The sequence below is a fragment of the Enhydra lutris genome, unplaced genomic scaffold (assembly GCF_002288905.1).
Source record: "Enhydra lutris kenyoni isolate GAN:26980312 unplaced genomic scaffold, ASM228890v2 scaffoldscaffold17, whole genome shotgun sequence".
Taxonomy (NCBI): Eukaryota; Metazoa; Chordata; class Mammalia; order Carnivora; family Mustelidae; genus Enhydra; species Enhydra lutris.
Genome location: NW_019154101.1, coordinates 2,498,825 through 2,520,901, shown reverse-complemented (window position 1 = coordinate 2,520,901; position 22,077 = coordinate 2,498,825). Strand labels below are relative to the sequence as shown.

Here is a 22,077-nt window from a genome sequence, read left to right as displayed (position 1 = left end):
TATAAGCCAGCACCCACCCAGGGCTACTTCTCTGTAGCATCACCACTCTCCCTGGCATTTTTGCTCTGTTGCAGACCCTTTCTACCCCCAGAAATACCCCCTCCTACTACTTCCCTCTTCCCTTCACCTATGTAACACCTACTTAACCTATGAAGCTGGAATTCAAGAGTCATCTCCTTGAGGAAGCCTTTTCTCATCATCCCAGACCACCCTCTTATAGATTCCCAAACTGGGCTTACCCAAACCATAGCATTTTCTAAACTCTTCCTCCAACAACCTGTGAGCTCCTCGAGGGCCACAGGCATGTTTCCATTCCTGAATTCCCAAGTACAGAGCAGTGTTTATATTACCTAATAAGTGCTCCATTGTGTTTGATGAATGGGGGAGGAATGGATGTGATATCTCACAGACATCAGTAATAATGTACTGATCACCTATATTCCAACAGCCCTTAACTTCAATCTGTATCTTTTCTTTTCTTACACAAATAAGAAAATCCGTAAATAAGATGTAGTATGAATTCAGGTCTTTTTGCTTCCAAAGAAGTTGCTTTCTACTAAACCATTATCCTAAGTTACTTCTTGGTTCCACCTCCAAGAACTATGCAATGAGAATGTGAAAGAAAAATATGCAAACTTTTAAAAGTCTCTATTGATTGGGCACATAACCTGGGGGAACACTTCTAACCTGAATTCCTCACTGACAGAATACTTCCCATCCGCATCAAAGGGTTGGTGTGAACAAGCATTCAATGAAAGAGGGTTCAGTCCTCTGAGGCTTACGGAAATGGTGACTGTTGTTAATAATAGGTAAGTGTTATTTAAATATAGAATATTATTTTGCTGAGCATTATAAAGTATGGAGCACTTTCTTTACAATGTGAGACTATAAAACAGACCATCCAGTACCCTGCTCATTAATAATTCAGATCTACTGCTTCTTTATTCAGGCAATGAATAGTAGCACTTTTAGTTCAGTTCTTGTTTGTTTTTTGGTTTTTTTTTTTTTTTTTTTAGTATCACAGAATTGTTTACTAGTTTTTTGACAAAAGTTAATAAGCAGTCAGAGGAAGGAGCACATGGCAGGACACAGAGTTTTTAGGGCAAGAAGCCTATTAAGCAAAAGAGAAATTGAGCTCAGCTTGGGTAATTAATCTAATTTCCACCTATCTTCGCAGTTTTAAAATAGAAATGAGAAGTGAAGGTCAATATTGAAGAATTGCAATTATAGTTAAGCATGACCGTGGTGAAAATAGTCTGTAAACCCATTTAAAATTCCTGCTCAGAGAGAGGTGTTTAAATATATTTTGAAAAAATAGGTTCCGTGTTCAACCTTCTTTATGTTAACTGGCATCTTGCCTTAAACCCCTGTGTTCTGCCACACACACTGCTCTCTGGCTGCTTATTAAACCTGGCCTTTTGTCTGGAAACCTGGACCTCCCTTCCCTTTCAAAGGAGGTGGTCTAACTACATGGTCAAGGATACTGAGCATTGGAACTTATCATTCCTTTGTTAACACACATTTTCTCGATGTTACCGCGTGGCAGTCTCTAGGAACACAGCAGTGGCAAAGGAAAAAGCCCCTGCCCTCATGAAGCTTGCATTTGGTAGGAGGGGATGGCTATCGACAATGACCCATAAATAAACTGATTGTACCGTAAATAAAGTTGATTGTACTGTGATAGAAAGCAAGGAAGGCAAGGGGTGGCTCAGTTACCGAGGAGCAAGCCAGATAGACTGCCAGGAGGAAGAGCGTTCAGAACAGAGGGCGACAGCAAACACAAGTTAAAGGTGTTGCTTGGCATGTGCAGGGAGCAAGGTAGTTCGAGTCAAATGAGAGGTAGAAATACATGGAAGAGATGGAGATGGAGAAGGCAGTCGGGACAAGGTCCGATGAACCTTGAGGATCCCAGCAAGGACTTGGGTTTTGTTCTGAGATGGGAACCACTGAGCCTCTGAATTTGGGCCAAGTGGGGATGGGGGGTTTCCCGACTTCTTCCCTTTCCATTAACTCAGTCACCTCGGCAACTTCCGCATGGCTTCCCTGCCCTCCCCCCGCCCCCAGGTGGCTCCTGTTTGTCCAGACACCCCATTTCCTGCTGCCTCCTGCTCTCAAAGGGGCACTGACCTAGGGACATCTGGACAAGACGATAAGAGTCACAAAGCAGCCAAGAGACCCAGCCTGACGAACGCAGCATCCCTGCTGCCTGTCTGGGTCTGTGGCTCCTTTGTCCTTCGCTGAGCCAGTGGCTTCCCACTCCCGTTCTGTAACCTCAGAGTGTCACCGTGGAAGCGCACTGCTGCCCCAGTGCAAAACGGAGAGGAAAACTGCAGGGCCAGAGTCTGACATAATGAGGGGCCCGTCAAGTGCCCTGGCAAGATAACCCAAAACTGCCTAAGAAGTCCACTACTACTGAGCGCGATGATGATGGCGGTGGTGATGAAGGCCCACTTTACTGGTGCCTGTTCTGTGTGCTAGCCACTGGGTTACGTTTTTTTAATATACTCAAATGCATGTGCTCCTCACTGCCAACTGATGAGGGAGGTACTAGCATTTCCTTCCTTGTGCAGTTGAGGAAACTTGAGGCACAGGGTAAGTCTCCTTGCTCAAGGTCACACAGTAAGTGTCCAAGAAGCCAAACAGAGAATTCCCAGTAGGGTGTCTGACTTGGAGGCCGGGCTGGCTTCCTTCTCACTTGCCCTAGGTCAGCGAAAGAGGCTTCTTTAGAGGTCGAAACAGCATGGTCCTTTTTGGGAAAAATGAAATGGACTGGAATAAAGGCCAACACTGCCTCATGACAGAGCACTGGATTCTGTACCCAATAGCACTGTTAATCCCCGTGTCTCTGGAGTCTAGTGTGAGGCCTTGAACAAGGAAGGCATCCAATACATATTTGATGAATGAATGAATGAAACAAGGCCCTTTGCACAGTGCCTGAAAAATAATAAGTACTCGATACATTGTTGCTATTATTAAGTGTGCTCATTGCTTGACTTTCCTGTTCTAGGAAAGGTGGCCTGAGAAGATTGTCTTAGTCAATACCTAAAAGCACAGGGAAGTCACAGAAGAGGAAATCAATTCTATTAGATGTACTATTGATCAGGCTATAATGATACCCCTGTGAGATCCTGCATTGCGAACAAAATCCCAGTCCCAGCTTCCCCTTATGCATTGTGCGATCTTATTTACCTTGGAGATGTCCTGTGAGAAAGTGGAGTCTGCATAATTCAGAGAGCACTGTCAACAAGTCAAACACTATTTTAGTGATCAACACTCTCACCAATGCTGCTCCACGCTTCACAGATCACCCCTCTCCTGTCAATGGAAAATGTTCGGTGACACCAGGAAAGGGGCAGAAGGGTTGTCATGCCAGGTGTTATCAGCCTGTTGGCGAGCCCCTGGGTTTTCCAGAAGACTTTATTTTTTTTTTCCTCCCTGACAAATTGGCATTATTAGATTTTGAAACAAATTTTAAAATGAAATCTGGAACAGATACTCTGCCTAGGATTGTCACAGTGTTAGATTTATCGAGAAAAGTAAAATGATCTCAACTAATGATTTCTGTAATAGTAGTACTCCTGCCTCTAATAAGAAATACAAACCAAAGAGTGGTTTTGGACACTGTTAGAAATATTGCAGATGAGTTCAATGTCTGATCCTCTAAGACTTACATCTCTGTTCCCAATAATTAATTAGCGGCTTGTTAATTAATCCTTAGGAATAATTTAGTGGAAAGAACGAAGCAAACTGAAGTTTGAGTCCCAGTTCTTCCAAGCCCTTGCTGTGTGATCTAGGGCAAAAGTTTTGTTTCTCTGATCAGGAACCTGTATCTAATGGGCCAAGAAGAGAGATGCCTTGGCCTCTTATGGGGATGTCAAGGAATATCTTGTGTGCACCTTGTGCCTGGCCCTTAGAAGTACTCAGTGAATGGGAGGAGCTGTTAAAATTTCTTTTTTTTTTTTTAAGATTTTATTAATTTATTCATGAGAGACAGAGAGAGAGAGAGGCAGAGGGAGACGCCTGAAGCTGGTCTCGATTCTAGGACCTTGAGATCATCATCTGAGCCAAAAGCAGACGCCCAACTGACTGAGCCACCCAGGCACCCTGTAAGAATTTCTAATTTGCTTATCTTGATAATAAACAATATTGTTTATGGAGATGAAAATCTCTTGGGTTTATATTTCTCATCATGTTTAATGATCAACTTATTAAACAACTCCCCCAAATCAACTCTTTAGTGCATAGCAGGAACGTGCCCACCAATTCCTTTAGAACCACTAGAGATGGGGAAAAAAGAATCTTACAATTAAGCAGCATATGACCCTACTGTTGAGACAAGTAGAATATTAAGGAAGGTGCCATTTGGAGGGATGAAATCTGGCCCATGGTCTCATCTAACAGAGAAGGACAAATTTACGCACATCATCTTTCTGGAAGCTGAAGGGTCAAGATCTTTTTGAAAAACCTTTAAAAAAAATGTTCACAGTTCAGTGCTGGCATATTGGATTCTGGAGAAAGTGACTGCGCTACTAGACTGTGAGACTGTACACATCCCTTTGATCTACAGTAATAAGAGAAAAGGCCATGGGTTTCTTCGTGTTTCCTCTACCTGCAGGAATTGTTCAGACTCTGTTTAGCTTTTTTTGCCAAGAACCTTCTCTGGACTTTTTTTTTTTTTTTAATGTTCAGTTAGCCAACATATAGGACATCAATAGTTTCTGATGCAGAGTTCAACAGTTTATCAGCTGTGTATAACACCCTGTGTCCATCTGTCTCTGGACTTTTAACACCCTGACAAGCCTAAAGAGCTGGTTACATAAGCCAGAGTACTACAGAAGAAACGTTCCATGGTCACGGATGGGGAAAAGAAAGAAAGAAAAACATAAAGTATATATATGCGATACACTGTCATACGTTTGTGTGTATGTGTATGTGTATGTGTTATTTTCCACCTAGATACACTTGGTCAAAAGAGGAATATGAAATCACATATAGTGAATATTTTCTAGGGAAGGTCTAACTCGGTAGATAATTTACTCTCAACTACTTTTAAATTCTCCATTCTAGACAGAGTGGAAAAGATGGAAATTTTACCCACTTGAAATACTCATTACGGGGCGTCTGGGTGGCTTAGTTGGTTAAGCCTCTGCCTTCAGCTCAGGTCATGATTTTGGGGTTCCGGGGGAATGAACCCTGTGTCAGGCTCCCTGCTCCACAGGGAGTCTGCTTCTCCCTTTCCCTCTGCCCCTCCCTCCTGCTTGTGTGCTGTCTCTTGCTCTCAAATAATAAATAAATAAAAGCACCGGATGTTATACTGAACTGATGAACCATTGAACATTATATCAAACACAAATGATGTACTATACTTTCACTAATTCAATTTAAATTTAAAAAATCCTCATTAAATGATACTGCATTTTTTTAAAGTTGTATTTAGAATGAGTTTAGACTTAGAGCTGGGAAGGGATACATCCCTTTGCATAAAGAGATTCTAGGCCAGGCGTGGGTTGGAGAGTTTACGACCTCCCTGGAAAGCCAGGGTGCTCACCACAAAGTCATGATGCCTGTCAAGCTTACAACCTCAACGGAACAAGTGATAACAAATGTTTCAGGTATCATTTTCTTTCCTATCGTCAATTCTAAGCTTCCTCAGAAAGTACTATAACGGGCTATTATAAATTATGGATAGTTGTACTTGAACAGAATCAGATGCAAATGGTACTCCCTGAGTTTTTCACTTAAATCTATTGCTTTAGGAGAATGAGGTTAACGAGGATGTCGTGTCATCCTTGATGTTGTTCAATGAACCTGACACTTAGGTTAGAGGTAGAGACTGTTAGTGTCTCAGTTACTTTCCAACAGTGAAAAGACTCTTTAAACAGATAAGAAAGTGTTTAGTTGACTTTTCTGCTTGACAATGTCATTAGTTGAATACGTAGCTTGGCGTCTCCTAACATGACAGGTGGCTGAGAAATCTGTCTGCTAACCTTCTCAAGGAGCATCTGCCACTTGCATAAAATCACTTCTTCTCACTCTGTGAAAAATGTTTGCTACTTTCTTCAGAAAATATTCGATATGACCCCTTTAAGAATGTTAAGTTTCTTAAAGTATTTTTAGGGTTAATTGCTAACATTCAGCTTTGCATTAATTCATTTATTTTCAAAAATGGTCTCAGTTTCAGTCCATTTTATTATCAGAGAAACAGTAAGATTTTTAAAAAAGATTTTATTTATTTTAAAGGTTTTCTTCATTTACTTGACAGACTGAGAGCGCGCGTGAGTACAAGCAGGGGGAGCTGCAGGCAGAGGCAGAGGCAGAGGGAGAAGCAGGCTCCCTGGTGAGCAGGGAGCCCAATGCGGGGCTCGATCCCAGGACCCCGAGACCATGACCTGAGCTGAAGGCAGATACTTAACCCACTAAGCCACCCAGGCGCTCCTAGATTTTATTTATTTGAGAGACAGAGAGGGAGAGAGATGAGTGCACACACACAAGTGGGGAGGAGGGGTAGGGAGAGGCAGAAGCAGACTCCCAGCTGAGCAAGGAGCCTGACAGGGGGTTCGATCCCAGGACCCTGAGATCATGACTTCAGCCGAACGCAGAAGCTTAACTGACTGAGCCACCCAAGTGCTCTGAGAAAGAGCAAGTTTTTGATCTGTTATGAACATGCCACCCCACCCACCCTCCCATACACTCCCTTTTGGTCTTCAGAACTAAAGGTGGGCAGATACATGAAATGAATCCTATTTAATATTATAGCCATCAACGACGGTAGGAGAGTTTCTGTTAACATTTTGGTTATTCCATGTTACCATGAATATTCTAGAAGGTTCCAATTTTTGAAATTAAATCATGTGCAGTTCAAAGTCATCTAAGTTACCAAGGGAGTGCAATGGTTTCTAAAGACTCTGAAAGAGCTGTAGAGCTCTGCAGAGCCATAAGGTCATGGCTGTGGCCAGACCCTCTACCCAGCACTGCATCTGCAAGAAGCATGAGAAACAGGCAGGAGGCTTGACCAGTTCTCCCGACAAATACTCACAGCGTTTCTTCCAAATCTTTCCACAATACCCATTAACCACACATTCACTTGTGTCACTTGTCTCTCCTCAAAGTAGAGTACAAAGTGTGTCATACCAGCTCTGCTCCATTCTTCTCCTCCTACGACTCCCGCCAACAAAGCAAGTAATTTGAAATTTCCAGTGGTTCCAAATGACAAAGAGGTTTCTTTATATTAAGTGGCCTCGATGTGCTGGTTTCTTACATAACTCACAAACAATATGACACAGACCATGATTCAGTCACCTCATACTATTGTGTGAAAAGGAAAACAAAATACACAAAGCACTGAACATTTTTCTCAGCATGATTATCATATGCCCAGAAGAGTTAAGAGACTTGCCCAAGGTTACATGGGTTGGAAGGATACTGGGACATTTTCAAAAGCAGAGGAAAGAAAATAGGAGTTATGAGTTACCTTAAAAGGCCCTGGCCTTTCAGAAATGGGGGGGTGAAGGGAAGTCCTATAGTAATCCTAAGATTCCAAGCAGAGGAAGCATTATTATGCAGAGAACAAGTTTCTGCTTATAGTACTTCCTCACCCCAGAGAACCAACATACTTAAAATGTAGCATGAGGAAATCAACGTAAACACAGTTTCTAGAAAGGAGCATCATTTAAAAAATCTACATAGTGGCATAAGATAGTAGCCTCAGTAGGTCCATGAATGAATGAATGGTAGAAATAGGTTAAGTGAGGGGCTGAGTAAAATAGAAGAACTTCAAATAAGATGGCCTCTCTTTGCACCTTCTGTTCCTGGAATGCTCTGCTCTCAGATCTATGCATGGCTCTCTCACTCACTTCATTTAGATCTCTGAATGACATCAGAACAATGACATTTAATAAACTGTCACTTCCCAGAAGTGGTTCCACTGGCCATCCATTCAAAAAGTGATCAGTGGAATTTCTGGAGAAAGACAAATATGGCAGAACTCTATTTGCCTGATTTTGTCCTCTTTCTGGTACTACTGCTCTAGCAGCTTTGAGAAAATTTAGGAAATCAGAGCTCAAAGGACCCCCCCCCCCAAGGCAACCCCTCCTCCAACAATTTATCCTCTCACGGCTTCATTTTTCCTCATAGCCCTTATCATACCTGAAATTACAGAATACATTTATCTGTTTACTGGCTGATTGTCTACCTCCCCTGCTGTCTGTGGGGGCAGGGACGTCGGTCTTGACCACCTCCCAGTGCTTGAAGCATTGCCTGGCAAATAGTTCAGTGCATCACACATATGTTTTTGAAGGAATGAACAAATGTCTAGCTCCAAGAGTCTTTGAAACTTTTGTTCTTCTAATAAGACGTGTCATGCCTTCTGCCTATTTCCTCATGAGCAGAAAGGAGCTCTGAGAGAACTTTGTCCCCCATATGACTGCCCATGGAGAAAAGACTGGATCCATGGAATATGAAACAGAAGCCCTCTAGCCCAGAGAGGAGGCACTCACCTCTTTTCTGTAGGGGAAGCTTCCATTGCAGAGAAGCAGAGAAGGGATGGCCCCAAGCTTGGCTTTCCCCAAGGGGAGGGGAACATTCCTCTGCAGGCTGCCTCTGTAGCTCTGGGAAGGCACCCACAGTGGCCAGCAGTGGACAAGAGTGTTTATCATTGGCTGGGAACCAGGTGGAGGAACTGCAGGTGTGGGGAACTGGTCAAAATGTATTGGGTGAGTCTCAACATTGCTGATTGCTTAGAGACACTGCCTCTACAATTGCATATGTCAAAGCTTCATTTGGGGGATACGGATCATAGTGTTTAAGCAGAGGTTTACTCTGGGGACTTCTTGACTGACCCTACCTGTACCCATCTGAGCCGAGAAGAGGCAAGATCCTGACTTTACAGGATAATCCGTCTCTGGGCTCCATTCACACCAGCCAAGTTCTGGGTTTGGGCTTGGGCTTTGTAATTTTTTTTTTTTTTTAAGATTTTATTTATTCATTTGAGAGAGAGAGAGAGCATGAGAGGAGAGAGGTCAGCAGGAGAAGCAGACTCCCCACCGAGCAAGGAGCCTGATGCAGGACTCGATCCCAGGACTCCAGGATCATGACCTGAGCTGAAGGCAGTCACCCAACCAACTGAGCCACCAGGTACCCAATTATCAGTACTTTTTAAAAGTTCTCCAGGGGATCCCAATGGGCAAGCAGGTTTAAGAACCACTGGACCGAAGTGAAATATAAATTTCATTACACATATTTGGAGCCCTTTCATTTTCCCAAGGATTTGGCTCCTTGTGGAGGAGGAAGACCATTTTCAGAAATATGGGAAGAACACTGTACAAAACCGACCCTACACACTTAGACACACACACAATCTACCTTTCATCCTATCACTTTCCTTCTATTGGAGGACTTAAAATTTCTTTATCTTTCTGAGCACTCTTATGCCATAAAACAGACAGCTAAGTTCATAGCAGCACCAATGGAGTTTCTGGAGAAAGACAAATACGGCAGAACTCTATCTGGCTGATTTCCTCCTCTTCTTGGTATTATTCCTCTAGCAGTTTTGATGAAATTTAGGGCACTGGAACCCAAAGGGCCCTCAAGGCAACCAGCTGAGATCCCCTATTGAGGATAAGGTTTTCTCAGTTGCAATAGGATATTACATTTGCGCATGTCTCCATTCCTTTCAAATAAGCCACTGCATTTCTGAAGAGTGCCTGCTGGTTGCGTCACCCCTGTATGGTCGCTTTCCCAAGAGCACTACATACATAAAGGGAGAGTCTGTAAAACGCAAGAAAGCCTGAGATCAAGCAACCTGGATGCAGGCACGTGAGACAATCAGCCTCCCCCGCCCCCACCCGGCCCCCCCACCCCGGGTGCCTCCCTTTTCTCTAACCATAAATATTAAAGACTTTGAAGAAAGGAACTTCTGGCTCCACTGTGTATTGGAAATCAGTGATTAATGAAATTTACCTTTGGAGAAACTGGTGCCAGAATTTCACATTTGAATGTCTCTTCCTGACAACAAGGAATGCTCACTTTTAAACAAGGAACACGTGGTTTTTCTCAACAAACCTCTTTGGGCCCCCCTTAGTTTATGCATTTTTTCCTCCTTTTTAAGAAGCACAAAGTAGATCTCTGCTCGATAATAATGTCACCATTTTACAGTAAAGGATTAAATGTCTAAAAGGAAGAGCTGTGTTTTCTGTTGCTAGTGTGTGTGTGTATGTGTGTGTGCGCATGCATGTGTGTGTGTTTGGAGATTTGGGAGGGAATACAGGTTCTGTGTCTTGGATTGTCACTGTATACTCACCTGGAGTTACGACATTCCAGTTAACTAGCAAAAGGAACCTATCACCTTTAGAGGATGTCTAAAAACATGATGGGGACAGTTATGGCTAGAGCTAACCGTTCTTGAACACTAAATATGTACCAAGTACTGGGTTAATTATCTCACATTTACAATTTTCTTTAATCCTCCTACTAAGCCAGTGAGGTAGAAACTACTATTATATCTACATTACCGGTGAGAGAATAAGGCACAAGAAAGCTTAGATAACTTGCCCCAAAGAGACAAATCCATTGTGATTCAATGGTGTTTAGCAGTAAAGACATCTAACACATCTTTCTGGAGAGAGCCTTGCCAGAAAGCCCCATAAATTTCTGATGAACAGTGTCAGCTGCTTTATAATCCGGCCGTGACTCACTCCCTGGTTTTCCCCTCCAATCCCTCCCAGAGAGCCTACTGCAGTCAAATGCATCCGCTCACTCGACTGCAAAACGGAATGCTTTCCATCCCCATGCCTCCCCTTTTCTGCATCAAAACCTACCCACCTTCAAGTTCAAGGAACACTCCCTCCACAAAGCCATCCCAGCCGCCTAACGACAACCAGCTGTAAGAATCCTGTATCCCCTTAATTCCACAAGACACTCTGTGTTTAAGAAATACTGTGTGTCTTTATCACTGACCCATCCATCATATAAGCCTATTGTAAGCTCCTTCCTGAATAAACACAATGCCTGGCATAATGCAGATCCCGAATAAATGTCTTTTCACTATCGCTTCTCGGACTAAAAAAAGTCCAGATTATCTGAAGATGTTGGCAGAGCGTGCGTGTCATCGACAGAGAATTGTTAAGGACAGAGGGGAACTACGAAGTTTGACTTGACAGGCATGTCATTCTGTTCCAGCAGTTTCTGGGAAATGTCTCTCTGTCCAGCCACCCACACCAGACGTGAAGTTGGCTTTAGACTGGAGGGGCTCTCATGGCTGCTCTCTCTCTCCCGGAGTGCTCGCGGCAGGTCTGACCAGCCGGACCGGCAGTCCCTGCACGCATGTTTCCATCCCAGACACATGCAGAGACAGCGCCAAACCGTGATGTTCTAATTCTCTGAACCTCAATATGACAGGTGGGAGACACAGGCACAACACCAGCAGAACTGGTAAACACGGACCCACACATCTGAATTATGCAGGAACAACAAATCGGGATTCTTGAACCCATGTCAAGAGAGGGTTCAAAACCGCAGTCCCGAATGATGGAGCCAAGTGTTATGCTAGTGATCGCATAAATCCCCACCTGGGAAGCCCCCGGAGTGTCACCTACACACGCTCAACAATGCAGAATGCAGGGTCTTCCTTTAAGTACAGACTAAGGGGAGGACGGAAAATGATTATGCAGTGTAATTCCCCTTTGCTTCCTCCTGTTACACAATGAGTAACTGTCCTTTCTCTGTGTGTGAACTGTTTAAGTAAGAGGCTTCTGCTGGCTCTTCTTTGCAATACAAGAGAAGAAATCAAAATCCCCATTTTACAAGCATGGAATCTTCCTCATAATATAAAACCAAATGGGGAGGGGGGAATAAAAAAGACCAGCTATCATCAGGGGACAGTTACCTAGTCAGTTAAACGACAGCTGCAGACAATCTGTGGGGACCCAGGGTCTGGAATTCTACATCTCAAGATGCAAAATTGATTTATGCCTGAACTTTCTTTGACGGGCAGTGGCTGAGGGAAAATGACTTGCTTCCTTTGCCTGACAAAGAAAATTTTGGCGGCTGTTCTCCAACTTTGACTTCCAGAGAGCTGGAGATTGAAGCTGTCATCTGTAGAACAGCTTTTGTTCCCTCAGAAGTCCACATCATGGCAGAGTTCAGTGACGTGCCCTGAAGGGGTTACTGTCCCACTCTCAGGGTGTCCTGGGTGCGACGTTTATTATTACGTGTGTTTTCTTCATTTAATCCATGCTCAGTACCCCTCTCAACATTTAAGGACCGGCACATTCTCCTTACTGACACACAGATACGAGACTACGAAAACATGTCTACTGAGAAAGGGATCCCTGGGGATCACCTAACAAAAAAGATAAGGAAAAAAAAAATAACAAAACAGTGGTTGACCTTATCACATTGGAAATCCATATGCCGGTTCCTCTTCTAACTTATTCTAATTAACAGAGGCATGCACGCACCACTTTCATTCCTAGCGCAGACTGTGAGCTGAAAACTATAACCCAAAGTCCTGTCTCCGTAAGCTAAAAAGGCTCCGCCAAGCAGCTTCACTAACAGCAACAATGAAAAGGAAGATCGCAGGTTGCATACCTTAACCTCCTGATTGGTAAAGACCTCGACATCCACCACACAGGCAACCAGAGTGGAAACATCACAGTCCATGCTAGGGGCTGGCATTCCCCCTCCCGATTTTTCAGTCAAGAGCTAGGCGATCTCAGAGCTGTGTGCGATGGGAAGAGCCTCCAGGCGGATGTCGCCGTGGCCGGCCCCGGGTGCCGCCTCGCCCTGGGGATGGCCGGCGCTCGGCACCTGGAGCCCGCTCCCTCTGCACGCACGCAGCCCGCGTCTGAGTCTGCACAGCACAGCGGAGTAATGAACGGCCCGGCTCTCTCATGGCAATGACATCACCACAAAGACTGACACAAGCTGAAGCGATTTTTCCCCCCAAGCCTTTTATCTCTAGGCAGTGCAGTGGAGCAAACTGAACATGATTATGTGCTAAATCTGAACTCAGACTAAATCAATTCAGGCAGCGTTAGCTAGGAACTGAGTCACAGCTGTCGCTTCAGCCGAGTGCTTATGTTTGCAAAAAGCAAGGGGGGAGAATCTGACACGAGAGGCTCTGCCTCGGGAGGGTACGGAAATAATTCTGCAGATGAACCTCCTGAGGTTAAGGTGTGACAGTTTTCTGCCTCGGAGATGAGCAGGAAGTTGAGGCATTTTGCAAATTGCTTGGCTTCTGTTAATTTGCCCTGAGCCTCTTGGAGCGGCCACACATGTTCCGGGCACCCTAATGCATCCCGGGCACGGGCTGAATAGAAATCCATTCCTGGAGTGACTAAGGAGCCGGTCGTCAGTCATTTAGACGGCCTGGTAGGAGAAGATAATTAGAGGTTTGTGAAATTCTATTTGAAGCACAGAAGTGCAGACCAGTAACTCTAAAGGCACCCTTCCAACCACGAGATTTCAGACTATCTCCAAGGTCATTCAAACCAAAAACAATCGTGGAAAAGGAGTTACAGCCAACGTCTCATGTGGGGACAGATGGCAGAGTCTAATGGGCAAATGCACTGATGTGGGTCATTGTCAGAGCCTCGGGACTCTATTTTGCCTGAGACTTTGAACATGTCTGGTTGCTTTTTTTGATCCCTCTTTCTTGATTGTGAATCGCAGAGAGGCAGGGCCATGGATAATTCACCTTTGTATCTGAGACTTGAGCAGAGTGGAAAAACAAGGCAATAACTGTTTAATGAATGAATCAACTAAACAGGCACAGCCATTTTTGACAGCAGGGGTGAGCAAAGAGAAAAATATCAGACCAGTTCTTATTTTTATCAATAGCTGTGAAAGTCCCAGTAGAACATTCTAGCAGGATTTATTCCCCGTAGGAGTGCAGTGGCAGCTTTGGTGGCCATCAGAGCGTCATGATTTGCAACAGATGGGTGACTTTCTAATACATGATTGGACAAAGCGTTCTGATTTTGCACGCAGATGACAAAGGTGACTTTTCGGACTTTAGTACAAGTTTTGTGGTTGGATCTCACTGGACTACATTTGGACCTGGCACTCCCCTTCAATAAGAGATTTTCCGTGCTAAATGAAAGCAGTCCACAAATACAAATACTTGGGCTGATGAAATTTTGTGTGCGTGTGTGTGTGTGTATCTGTGTGTGTCTGTGCGGCACCTACTATGTTGTCCAGAGCACTATGGGCAACAGGAAGTCATATATGCAGATCATTTAACTAACACTTATTGAGTGATGACTGTCTGCAAAGTGCTGCCCCAGATGCTCTTGAGGATAAAATGATGAATAAGCAAAATTCACTATCCTCATGGGGCTTAAAATCCAGCAAAGGAGATAAGACATGGAGACGAACATCTATACAATGTGGCAGTGGCAGTCGCGATGGTGGCAGCATTTAGTGGCAGCTCTGGAGGAAGAGTAACGGATCACGAAAGCAGCTGTGGCAGGAGAGCATCAAGAAGGAGGGCATGGCCTCTGCTCTAATCCTGAAACATGGGTAAGGCTACGGTAGACAGAGAAGGGGTAGACAGAGTAGGGGAGGGGAGCCCATCAGACAAGGGGAGTACACTAGAAATGCTCAGACCAAAAAAAGAATAGGTTATTTGAGGGGCAAGGCACACCAAAACTTAAATTTGACTAGATCCAGGGGTAGACAAAGGAGAAGAGCCAGATCACCCAAAGCCTTGCAGGACCCTTAGTGCCTACTTAGTTGACCATGGAATGCGAGAAGTTTTTGAGAACATAAATGGAACTTATATATACATAAATACAGCTAAAATGTAAAGTATATACAAAGATGAATATAATTTGGAATACTGTTGACATCTGTTCAAGAGGCAAAACAAAGACACAGCTACTCTTTCCATATGCCATGCGTATGCTAAAATTGACTTTTTAAAAATTTCATGCTGGTATGTATCTAACAATAGACTCTCTGAAAAGAAAAGCCCAATGTGTCGTGTTTGCTGATTTCTGTGGCGTAAATATTCTTTTTTCTTAATTTTTAAAAAAGATTTTATTTATTTATTTGACAGACAGAGATCACAAGTAGGCAGAGAGGCAGGCAGAGAGAGAGGAGGAAGCAGGCTCCCTGCTGAGCAGAGAGCCCGATGCGGGGCTTGATCCCAGGACCCTGAGATCATGACCTGAGCCGAAGGTAGAGGCTTTAACCCACTGAGCCACCCAGGTACCCCTGTGGTGTAAATATTCTCATCAGGGCTGATTTCAAGCAACTGATAAAGAAGTCACTCAAATGCAAAGTTGGGAAGTGATGCCTATGGCTGTTCACATCAGCTGACTGAGCGACCTCCAGCAGACCACCGTTTCAGTCCTGAGAACATTTCATCTGCAGAGATTAGGTCCAGCGTGTATGTCCAGAGCCCATCAGGAAACAGCAGGACAGTAAGAGCGATGCATTGTAGTCACCAGCATCTGCATTCTTCACACTTTCTATGTACGAAAGCGCTAGAAAGGATTCACACAGGTTATTTCAAGAAAAAAAAGCCCTGCTATGACGAGTCTTGGCTGGAGGACATTAGCCTATTCAGGAGGCAGAGACCCACTCAAAATTCTAAAAGAAGTCTTTTTTTCTGATGCATCCTCAGTTTCTCCCTTCTGGTGTGTTTCTGTCCTGGAGATTCCTTCCCGTGCTCCAGAAGCTACTAACTTTATGCTTTCCTCCTGTAAAACTCCTTTTCAGGCTGTCTTGGATCCTTTATAGCTGTCAACTCATTTATATTAGCAGGAAATGACTGATAACTCAGGGTATTACCCATCACCGAGGAATCAGTATTTTAACAAGGGGACCAAACATTAAGTCGAGTAAATAGTGTTTTTAGAGTGGAATTATATGCATTGAGAGCATATGGCGATTCTAAAATAAAACTATTGGTTTTTTAAAATAGATTCGTTCAAGAAATTGGATATCTATTTCCTTTACAAAAGCAGTCATTTTCCTATAGACCAGAGCCCCTAGGAGGCTTCCTTTTAAAAACGGTGTCCTGTTTCTGCAGACAGAGTGTATTTTTTATAGCTGGGAGATGACTGACGGGCTTGGAGGTGTCTAGGATATATAAACACCCAGGCTGATGACTGTAAGGCCGTACATATCCTGGCTCCTACCTACTCTCCCACCTCATCTCATACCATCTTCCCCTGGGCTCTCTGTGTCCCAGACCCACTGGTTTTCTTGGCATTCCAAAATGCCAACCTCTTTCTCATCTCAGAGCCTCTGTACTTGCTGTTGTCTTTGTCTGAATACATCCAGATCTCCTTCGTAGCTGGATCCTTCCTATGATCCATCTACCAGCTCACATACCATCTCCTTGGAGAAACTCTCCCTGATGACCTAAAATAAAGTGTGTGCACATACATGCTCATGCACGTGCACGCACACAGAATCAATCCCCAGCCCAGCATCTTCATTTTAATTTTATTCATAACACTTTTCACTCTCCGAAATTACTGTTCACTTATGTATTGTCCGTTTGTTCCTCCAACTAGAATTTAATCTCCACAAAAGCAGAGGTTTCTGCCTATTCTGTTCATGGCTTCTTCTCAAGGGCTAGAGGAGTGCCTGACACTTAGGAGGTGTTCTACTAAGTATCTGATGCATGAACAGATAAGTAAATGAATGAATGCATCTTCAAAGATAAGTAGAAGGACTCAACCCGGAAGAGGGGCCTTCTGATCTAGGAGTTACAGAAAGGTCCTTGCAGGAAGGTATATGGGTACAGAAGTTCAGTGACTGCCCCCAATCCTGACTGCTGAACCCTGGTACAGCTCTGCTCAGCAGCACCCTTCCCAGCTGAAGTGGCCATAAATCACAGGATTCATCCAAACCACTGCTCTTCCAATGACTGACCACATTAAAAAAAGGATGCAACATGATGCGGACCCTTTAGACAAAGATCACTTTCCTGCCCCTCTGGCCAGGCAACTCTTACAGTCGCCTCTAAGCAGGCAGGAGGAGATGTGTACCTTTCAATCCAGAAGCAGCAGCCAAATCTGCCTTGCTAATGAGCACAGATATTCCCAGGAAAGCTGTGGGATGTCAAAGGCTTTGCCTCACTATGTGTCTTTTGGTATCACTTGTTTTTAATATTTATTATAGAAACTCTCAAACATATTCAGAACTAGAGAGAATATAATAATAAGCCTTCACATCCCCACCAGCCAGGTGCAAGAATAACTTGGGGGGCCAATCTTGCTTCCTCTCTGCCAGTGGGTCTCAGAGTGTGGTCCCGACCAACAGCATTAGCATCACCTGGAAACTTGCTAGAAAGGCAAATTCTTGAGTCCCACCCAAGACCGAATCAGAATCTCTGGAGGTGAGGCCCGCATCTGCATTTTAGTAAGCCCTCCAGGTGATTCCAGTGCAGGCCAGGTCTGAGGATCACTGCGGCAGGTCCTCCCTCCCTCCCAGTTATTTAGAAGCACATATCTGACATCGTTTATTTCATCTGTAAATGTTTCAGTGTATCTCTCAAAAAGATAAGGGTTCCTCTTTGGAAATCAAAATATCTATCATCACACAACCCAAAACAAAGACTACTTCCTCAGTATACCATCAAATATCCTGCCAGTGTGCACATTGCTCCCAACTACCAATGTTCTCTTTCTTCTCATCCTCTCTCTGCTTCCTCCCCAGTCTCATCCCTCTGTCCCCTTCCTTCCTTCCTTTGATTTGTTAAGCTGGTTGGTCTAAACTGGGATCCAAGCTCTGGTGTCTTTCATCTCTCTTTTACTCGATAGAATTCTCACACATCCCCACCCGTTTTTTTTTTTTTTTTTTTTCCTTCCTTGCAGTTTGTTGTTGATGATGAAACCATATTATTTGTCCTTTAGAGTTTCCCCTTGTCAGGTTTTCATGATGAGCTCCACATAGTGTTATTTAACTGGTTCCTCTGTTACCTGTAGGTCCTGTTAGATCCAGAAGCTTGATGGATTCAGGTGTGACAAGACTCCTTCCTAGATGGTGTATTCTTCTATTAGGGGGTAGGTAACACCAGGCTGTCTCTCCTTTCATGCAAATGCCTAGACTCATTCTTTCTTTAGGATTTGCAAAATAATGGTACTCCTTCTTCATGTGTTCATGGACTAATTCCACGAAGAGGAACTACTCATCTACATTTGTGTAAGATGGGCAAAATACAAACTTTACTCTTTTCCTTTATTAGCTAGTTTTTAAAAATAATTAGTTTCCTTATTATCCTTCAAAGAAGATCATTGGGGTTTGGTTTTTTTTTTTTTTTAAGTATCATTATGAACTCAAAAATTACATATATTTAGTGAGTTTAAATACAGAGTAGTTTTATTAATAATAATGGACCATCTTTGGCTGGTGAGAGTCCAATAGTGGGTTTAAATCCACTGTAGTTTTATTTTATTGATGCTTCAATTGCCCATTTTGGCTGGTGAGAGTCTAATCAGGTTGGTTCTGGTGTCCTTTTGACACAATCCCAGTGTCTTCGAGGGCTACCTCTCCTTCTGGCATGACAAGATATTCCAGGCTCATCTTGTCCATTTCCTGTTTCAGATAAAGAATCAACAATTTCTCCAAGGAGCCTCTGTTCCATTTAACAAGTATTTTAACATATTTCCAGGTCATGATTTATATACTTACAGAGAGGTGTTCTTTGCACTGGGTTGGTTATTGTTTATAAGCACCTCAGTGGACAGAGCTAGGAATCATATAAATATATTTAAAAGATAGCATATGGGTTCAGACTGATGATTTCAAACCCAAGACTACAGTGTTTTTGCTGAGACGTATCAGTCTTATACCTGTATCCCCTTTCTTCTACACCAAATATCTTGGTCATTACCAAAAATATAATTATTTATTTGACTATCCTACTCTATCTGTACAGCAGCCTTGGAATCACATTATCACAAAGAACAATTTAAGATTTTTTTCCCAGTTCTTTTTGTCCTTTGGGTATATCCCATAAAGGAGATACAAGTTACTGTGTCTTACAGTCATTTGAAATATTTCCACTGTCCCACCAGCTGGATAACATGTTAGGTTCATTGGTTTCAAAAATTTTTACTTTTAGAAACATTTACTTTGTAAGGTTCATTTGTCTCTAAAATGTCTCCAAATTTGTTTTCTTTTTTCCCAAAGTAACATCTTTGAATTCATAAGGATTATCATTTCCATTAAACTTAATTTTGTTTTATAATTATAAAAAATATTGCACGGTTCACAAAATCAAAACTACAAATCTACAAAGAAATTGAGCTTCTATCTCTGTCTCCTCCACCCCATCCCCTCCCTCCCTTCCATACAAGTCACTGCTATTTCACCTTTATTGTTTACCCATTCTTTTGTTACAAAAGACAGCAAGACTAGCAAATATAGATGTATATTATTTTCCCCCTCCTTCTTAGACAAATGAGAGCACATTTGCACTTTGTCATGTCTAAAACAAGTGACCCTAGAGATCGTTCCATAGTAGTACATAGAAATATTCCTGTTCTTTTTATGGCTGTATAGTATTCCACCATGTGGCTTTAAGAAGTTTGTGAAACTAGGCCCCTGTTGATAGACATAGGATTGTTTCCAGTCTTTTGCTACTAAATAGTGCAGCCATGGGTAGACTTTGCTCATGCCTTTTCATGCTTTGGGACACACTCTAGAAGTGGAATTGCTGGGTTAAAAGGCAAATGTACGTGTGATTTTTGCTAGATCCAGTCAACCTCTCCTCCATAGGGGTTGTGCCATTTTTGCTTCCCGACCAGCAATTCCCTGCAGCACATGTTGTGGAATGTACTGGACATTTGCCCATCGGGTGAGCAAGACGCAGTTAGCCTAGTGTGGAGTTTTGATTTGAACTTATTTTATGATGGGCACGTTTACGGATCTTTCTGTAAGTGTACTAGTACAGCATTGTTATAGTCAATCCCCTCCCCCACCCATCTTTTCTCTGGCTAATTCAGGTTCTGTTTCTCACCTGAGCAAGCAACACATCTGAAACACACACCAACAGGCCTCGATGAGCTTTGCTGGCATGACTCTTACGAGCAAAGTGAAACATTTTCTCCTGTGGTTAAAAGCCACTTGCGTTTCTTCTTATTCTGTGATACCTCACTTAGGTCTGGTCAGCACAGGTCAAACACATTCTCACCCCAGGTCTCTTGCTTTGAATGCCATGTCCCCCATCTTAGCAGGGCTCCCTTCTCCACAGAAGGCAGTTTCTGCTCAATGGCCCACGTCAGCGAAGTCTGTCCTCATCGGTCTCTAAGGAGCACCCTCTCAGTGTTTTCTTCCTCTGTTTTATTTCTCTTCAAAGCACTTATCACTAACTGATGGTCTCCGTTTATTTGTGTAGTTTTGTTATACCTCTCCCCTGGGAATGCAAGCTCCATGAGGGCAGGGCTCCCCTACCTTGTTCACTGTGGTTTCCCTTCACGCCTATGATGGGGCCTGGTGCACAATGAGAGCCCAGTGAACATGTGTTGGGTGAATGATAACTGAATAAGTGAAATCCTTTTGCGCTGAGTGGAACTTCGGGCAAGTGCTGCAGGGGATGCGGACAGGACGTAAGTGTATAAAACAGTCTCTGCAAAGGAGAATGAGCCTGAGAAGGAAGAGTGAGGCCAATGAAGGTGCCTCAGGTCCCTGGGCAGTAAGGATGGTGAGGTGGGGGTAAGGGAGGTCCATAAGAAGTGAGAGCGACACTGAAAGGGGAGAAGGAGGGACATAAAACCCCGTGTCCCAAGGCTGCAGCAGCTAGCCCCATACCATTAGGCAGCTGCAGTGCCCTCGTTCAGACTCAAGGACGGCCACTCCATCACCGCCCAGGTAGCCCCTATGGAGGGCCAACAAATTCCTGGCAGCTAATCCCAACTGGCACGCTCAGGAAGCCACCATCGATTCTTCTTTGCCTTGCCCTCTTCCCCAGTTCCCAGGGTCTTATCCCTGCCTTGACCCCTCCTTTAAGAAGACACATTTCCCCTTTCTAACCTCCACATCTGAATCCGACAGTGCATTTTTACAAGAGGCAATACGATGCCTAAGAAGCTGACGTACTTGAAAAATGACAGGGATGAAAAACAAATAGGCTGTTTGCTTGGCCCTCCTGTCTTTGCACATGTACTTCTCTGGGAACGGCTCCTCCTCCTTCCATCCTGGATTCATCTGAGACAGCCCTAATCAGACCAAGCCAGTCAGAGTTCTTGTGAGGATTTTCCAAACCAAAACTGGGTCAGGAGAATATCCATGATATTCTAGTATTATTCCAACCAATGCCTCCCTCTTTCTGCAAACTAATTCAGATACTATTTCTGTCACTGACAACCAAAAAAGTCCTAGCTAACTCACATACATGTGCACGTGCGCACGCGCACGCACACACACACAGAGCCCTAGATTAAATAACAGGGGACAAAGGGGATGACAAAGTGGAAGTCATTCATCAGGTTTTCCAATGGTTTCATTGAAACTACCCCTCCTCCTATTTACATTAGGGGTGAGGGAGCTGGCGCCATCCTAAAGCCCTCCAGAAGTACCAGCAGGAGTCCCAGGATGGGTCTCTCAAAGAAAACCTCCTCGTAGAATCATCCTCCCATCTCTGATGGCTTTGCCTGCTAATTCCCTTCTGAGGTTCTGGAGTTATCTAACTAAAATTTGATCACTTGCTTTGAAAATCTGTATATTGGTCTGATACCTACCTCTACTTGGACTGTCATATTTATTATTTTATTGTGTCTCAGCTGCAACTTGGAATTTATCATCCTGTCATACATCATTTCATTAGGGCTAACCTAATTCATTAGCATTGCATTATTTGGACTTCACAATAGGCCCCATTTAGAGAATGAAGAAGTCATTTGCCTGAGATCAAACAGTAGAAAGTGGTAGAGCTAGGTTAAATCCAAACCACTTATCTTCAAAGTGTGAACTCTTAACTTCTCTGCTACATAAACTTTAACTTTCTGGGGGCCAGAACATGAACACTTCTGTACTTTTGAAAGCACTGTAGCGGTGATGTGAAGTCTGAATTGGAAAGTATCAAAGTCTCATCTTCAAGGAGATGGTGCCAGTGACAAGAGT

At 43.6% G+C, this 22,077-nt stretch overlaps 1 protein-coding gene across 2 annotated transcripts in view; it reads right to left on the bottom strand.

Annotated features, from left to right (window-relative positions):
• The window catches only part of LOC111147580 (regulator of calcineurin 2), a 263,914-nt gene that overhangs the window by 80,397 nt on the left and 161,440 nt on the right, over positions 1–22,077 (bottom strand). Inside the window, exon 1 of one of the 2 annotated variants that reach the window (XM_022503693.1) lies at positions 12,586–12,837. The exons of the other annotated variant lie outside the window; for it this stretch is intronic. Within the exon in view, the coding sequence (XP_022359401.1) occupies positions 12,586–12,672 (87 nt within the window). The 5' untranslated portion in view covers positions 12,673–12,837. Of the gene's footprint in view, positions 1–12,585; positions 12,838–22,077 lie in introns of those variants that run through there. 2 annotated transcript variants of the gene reach the window in all.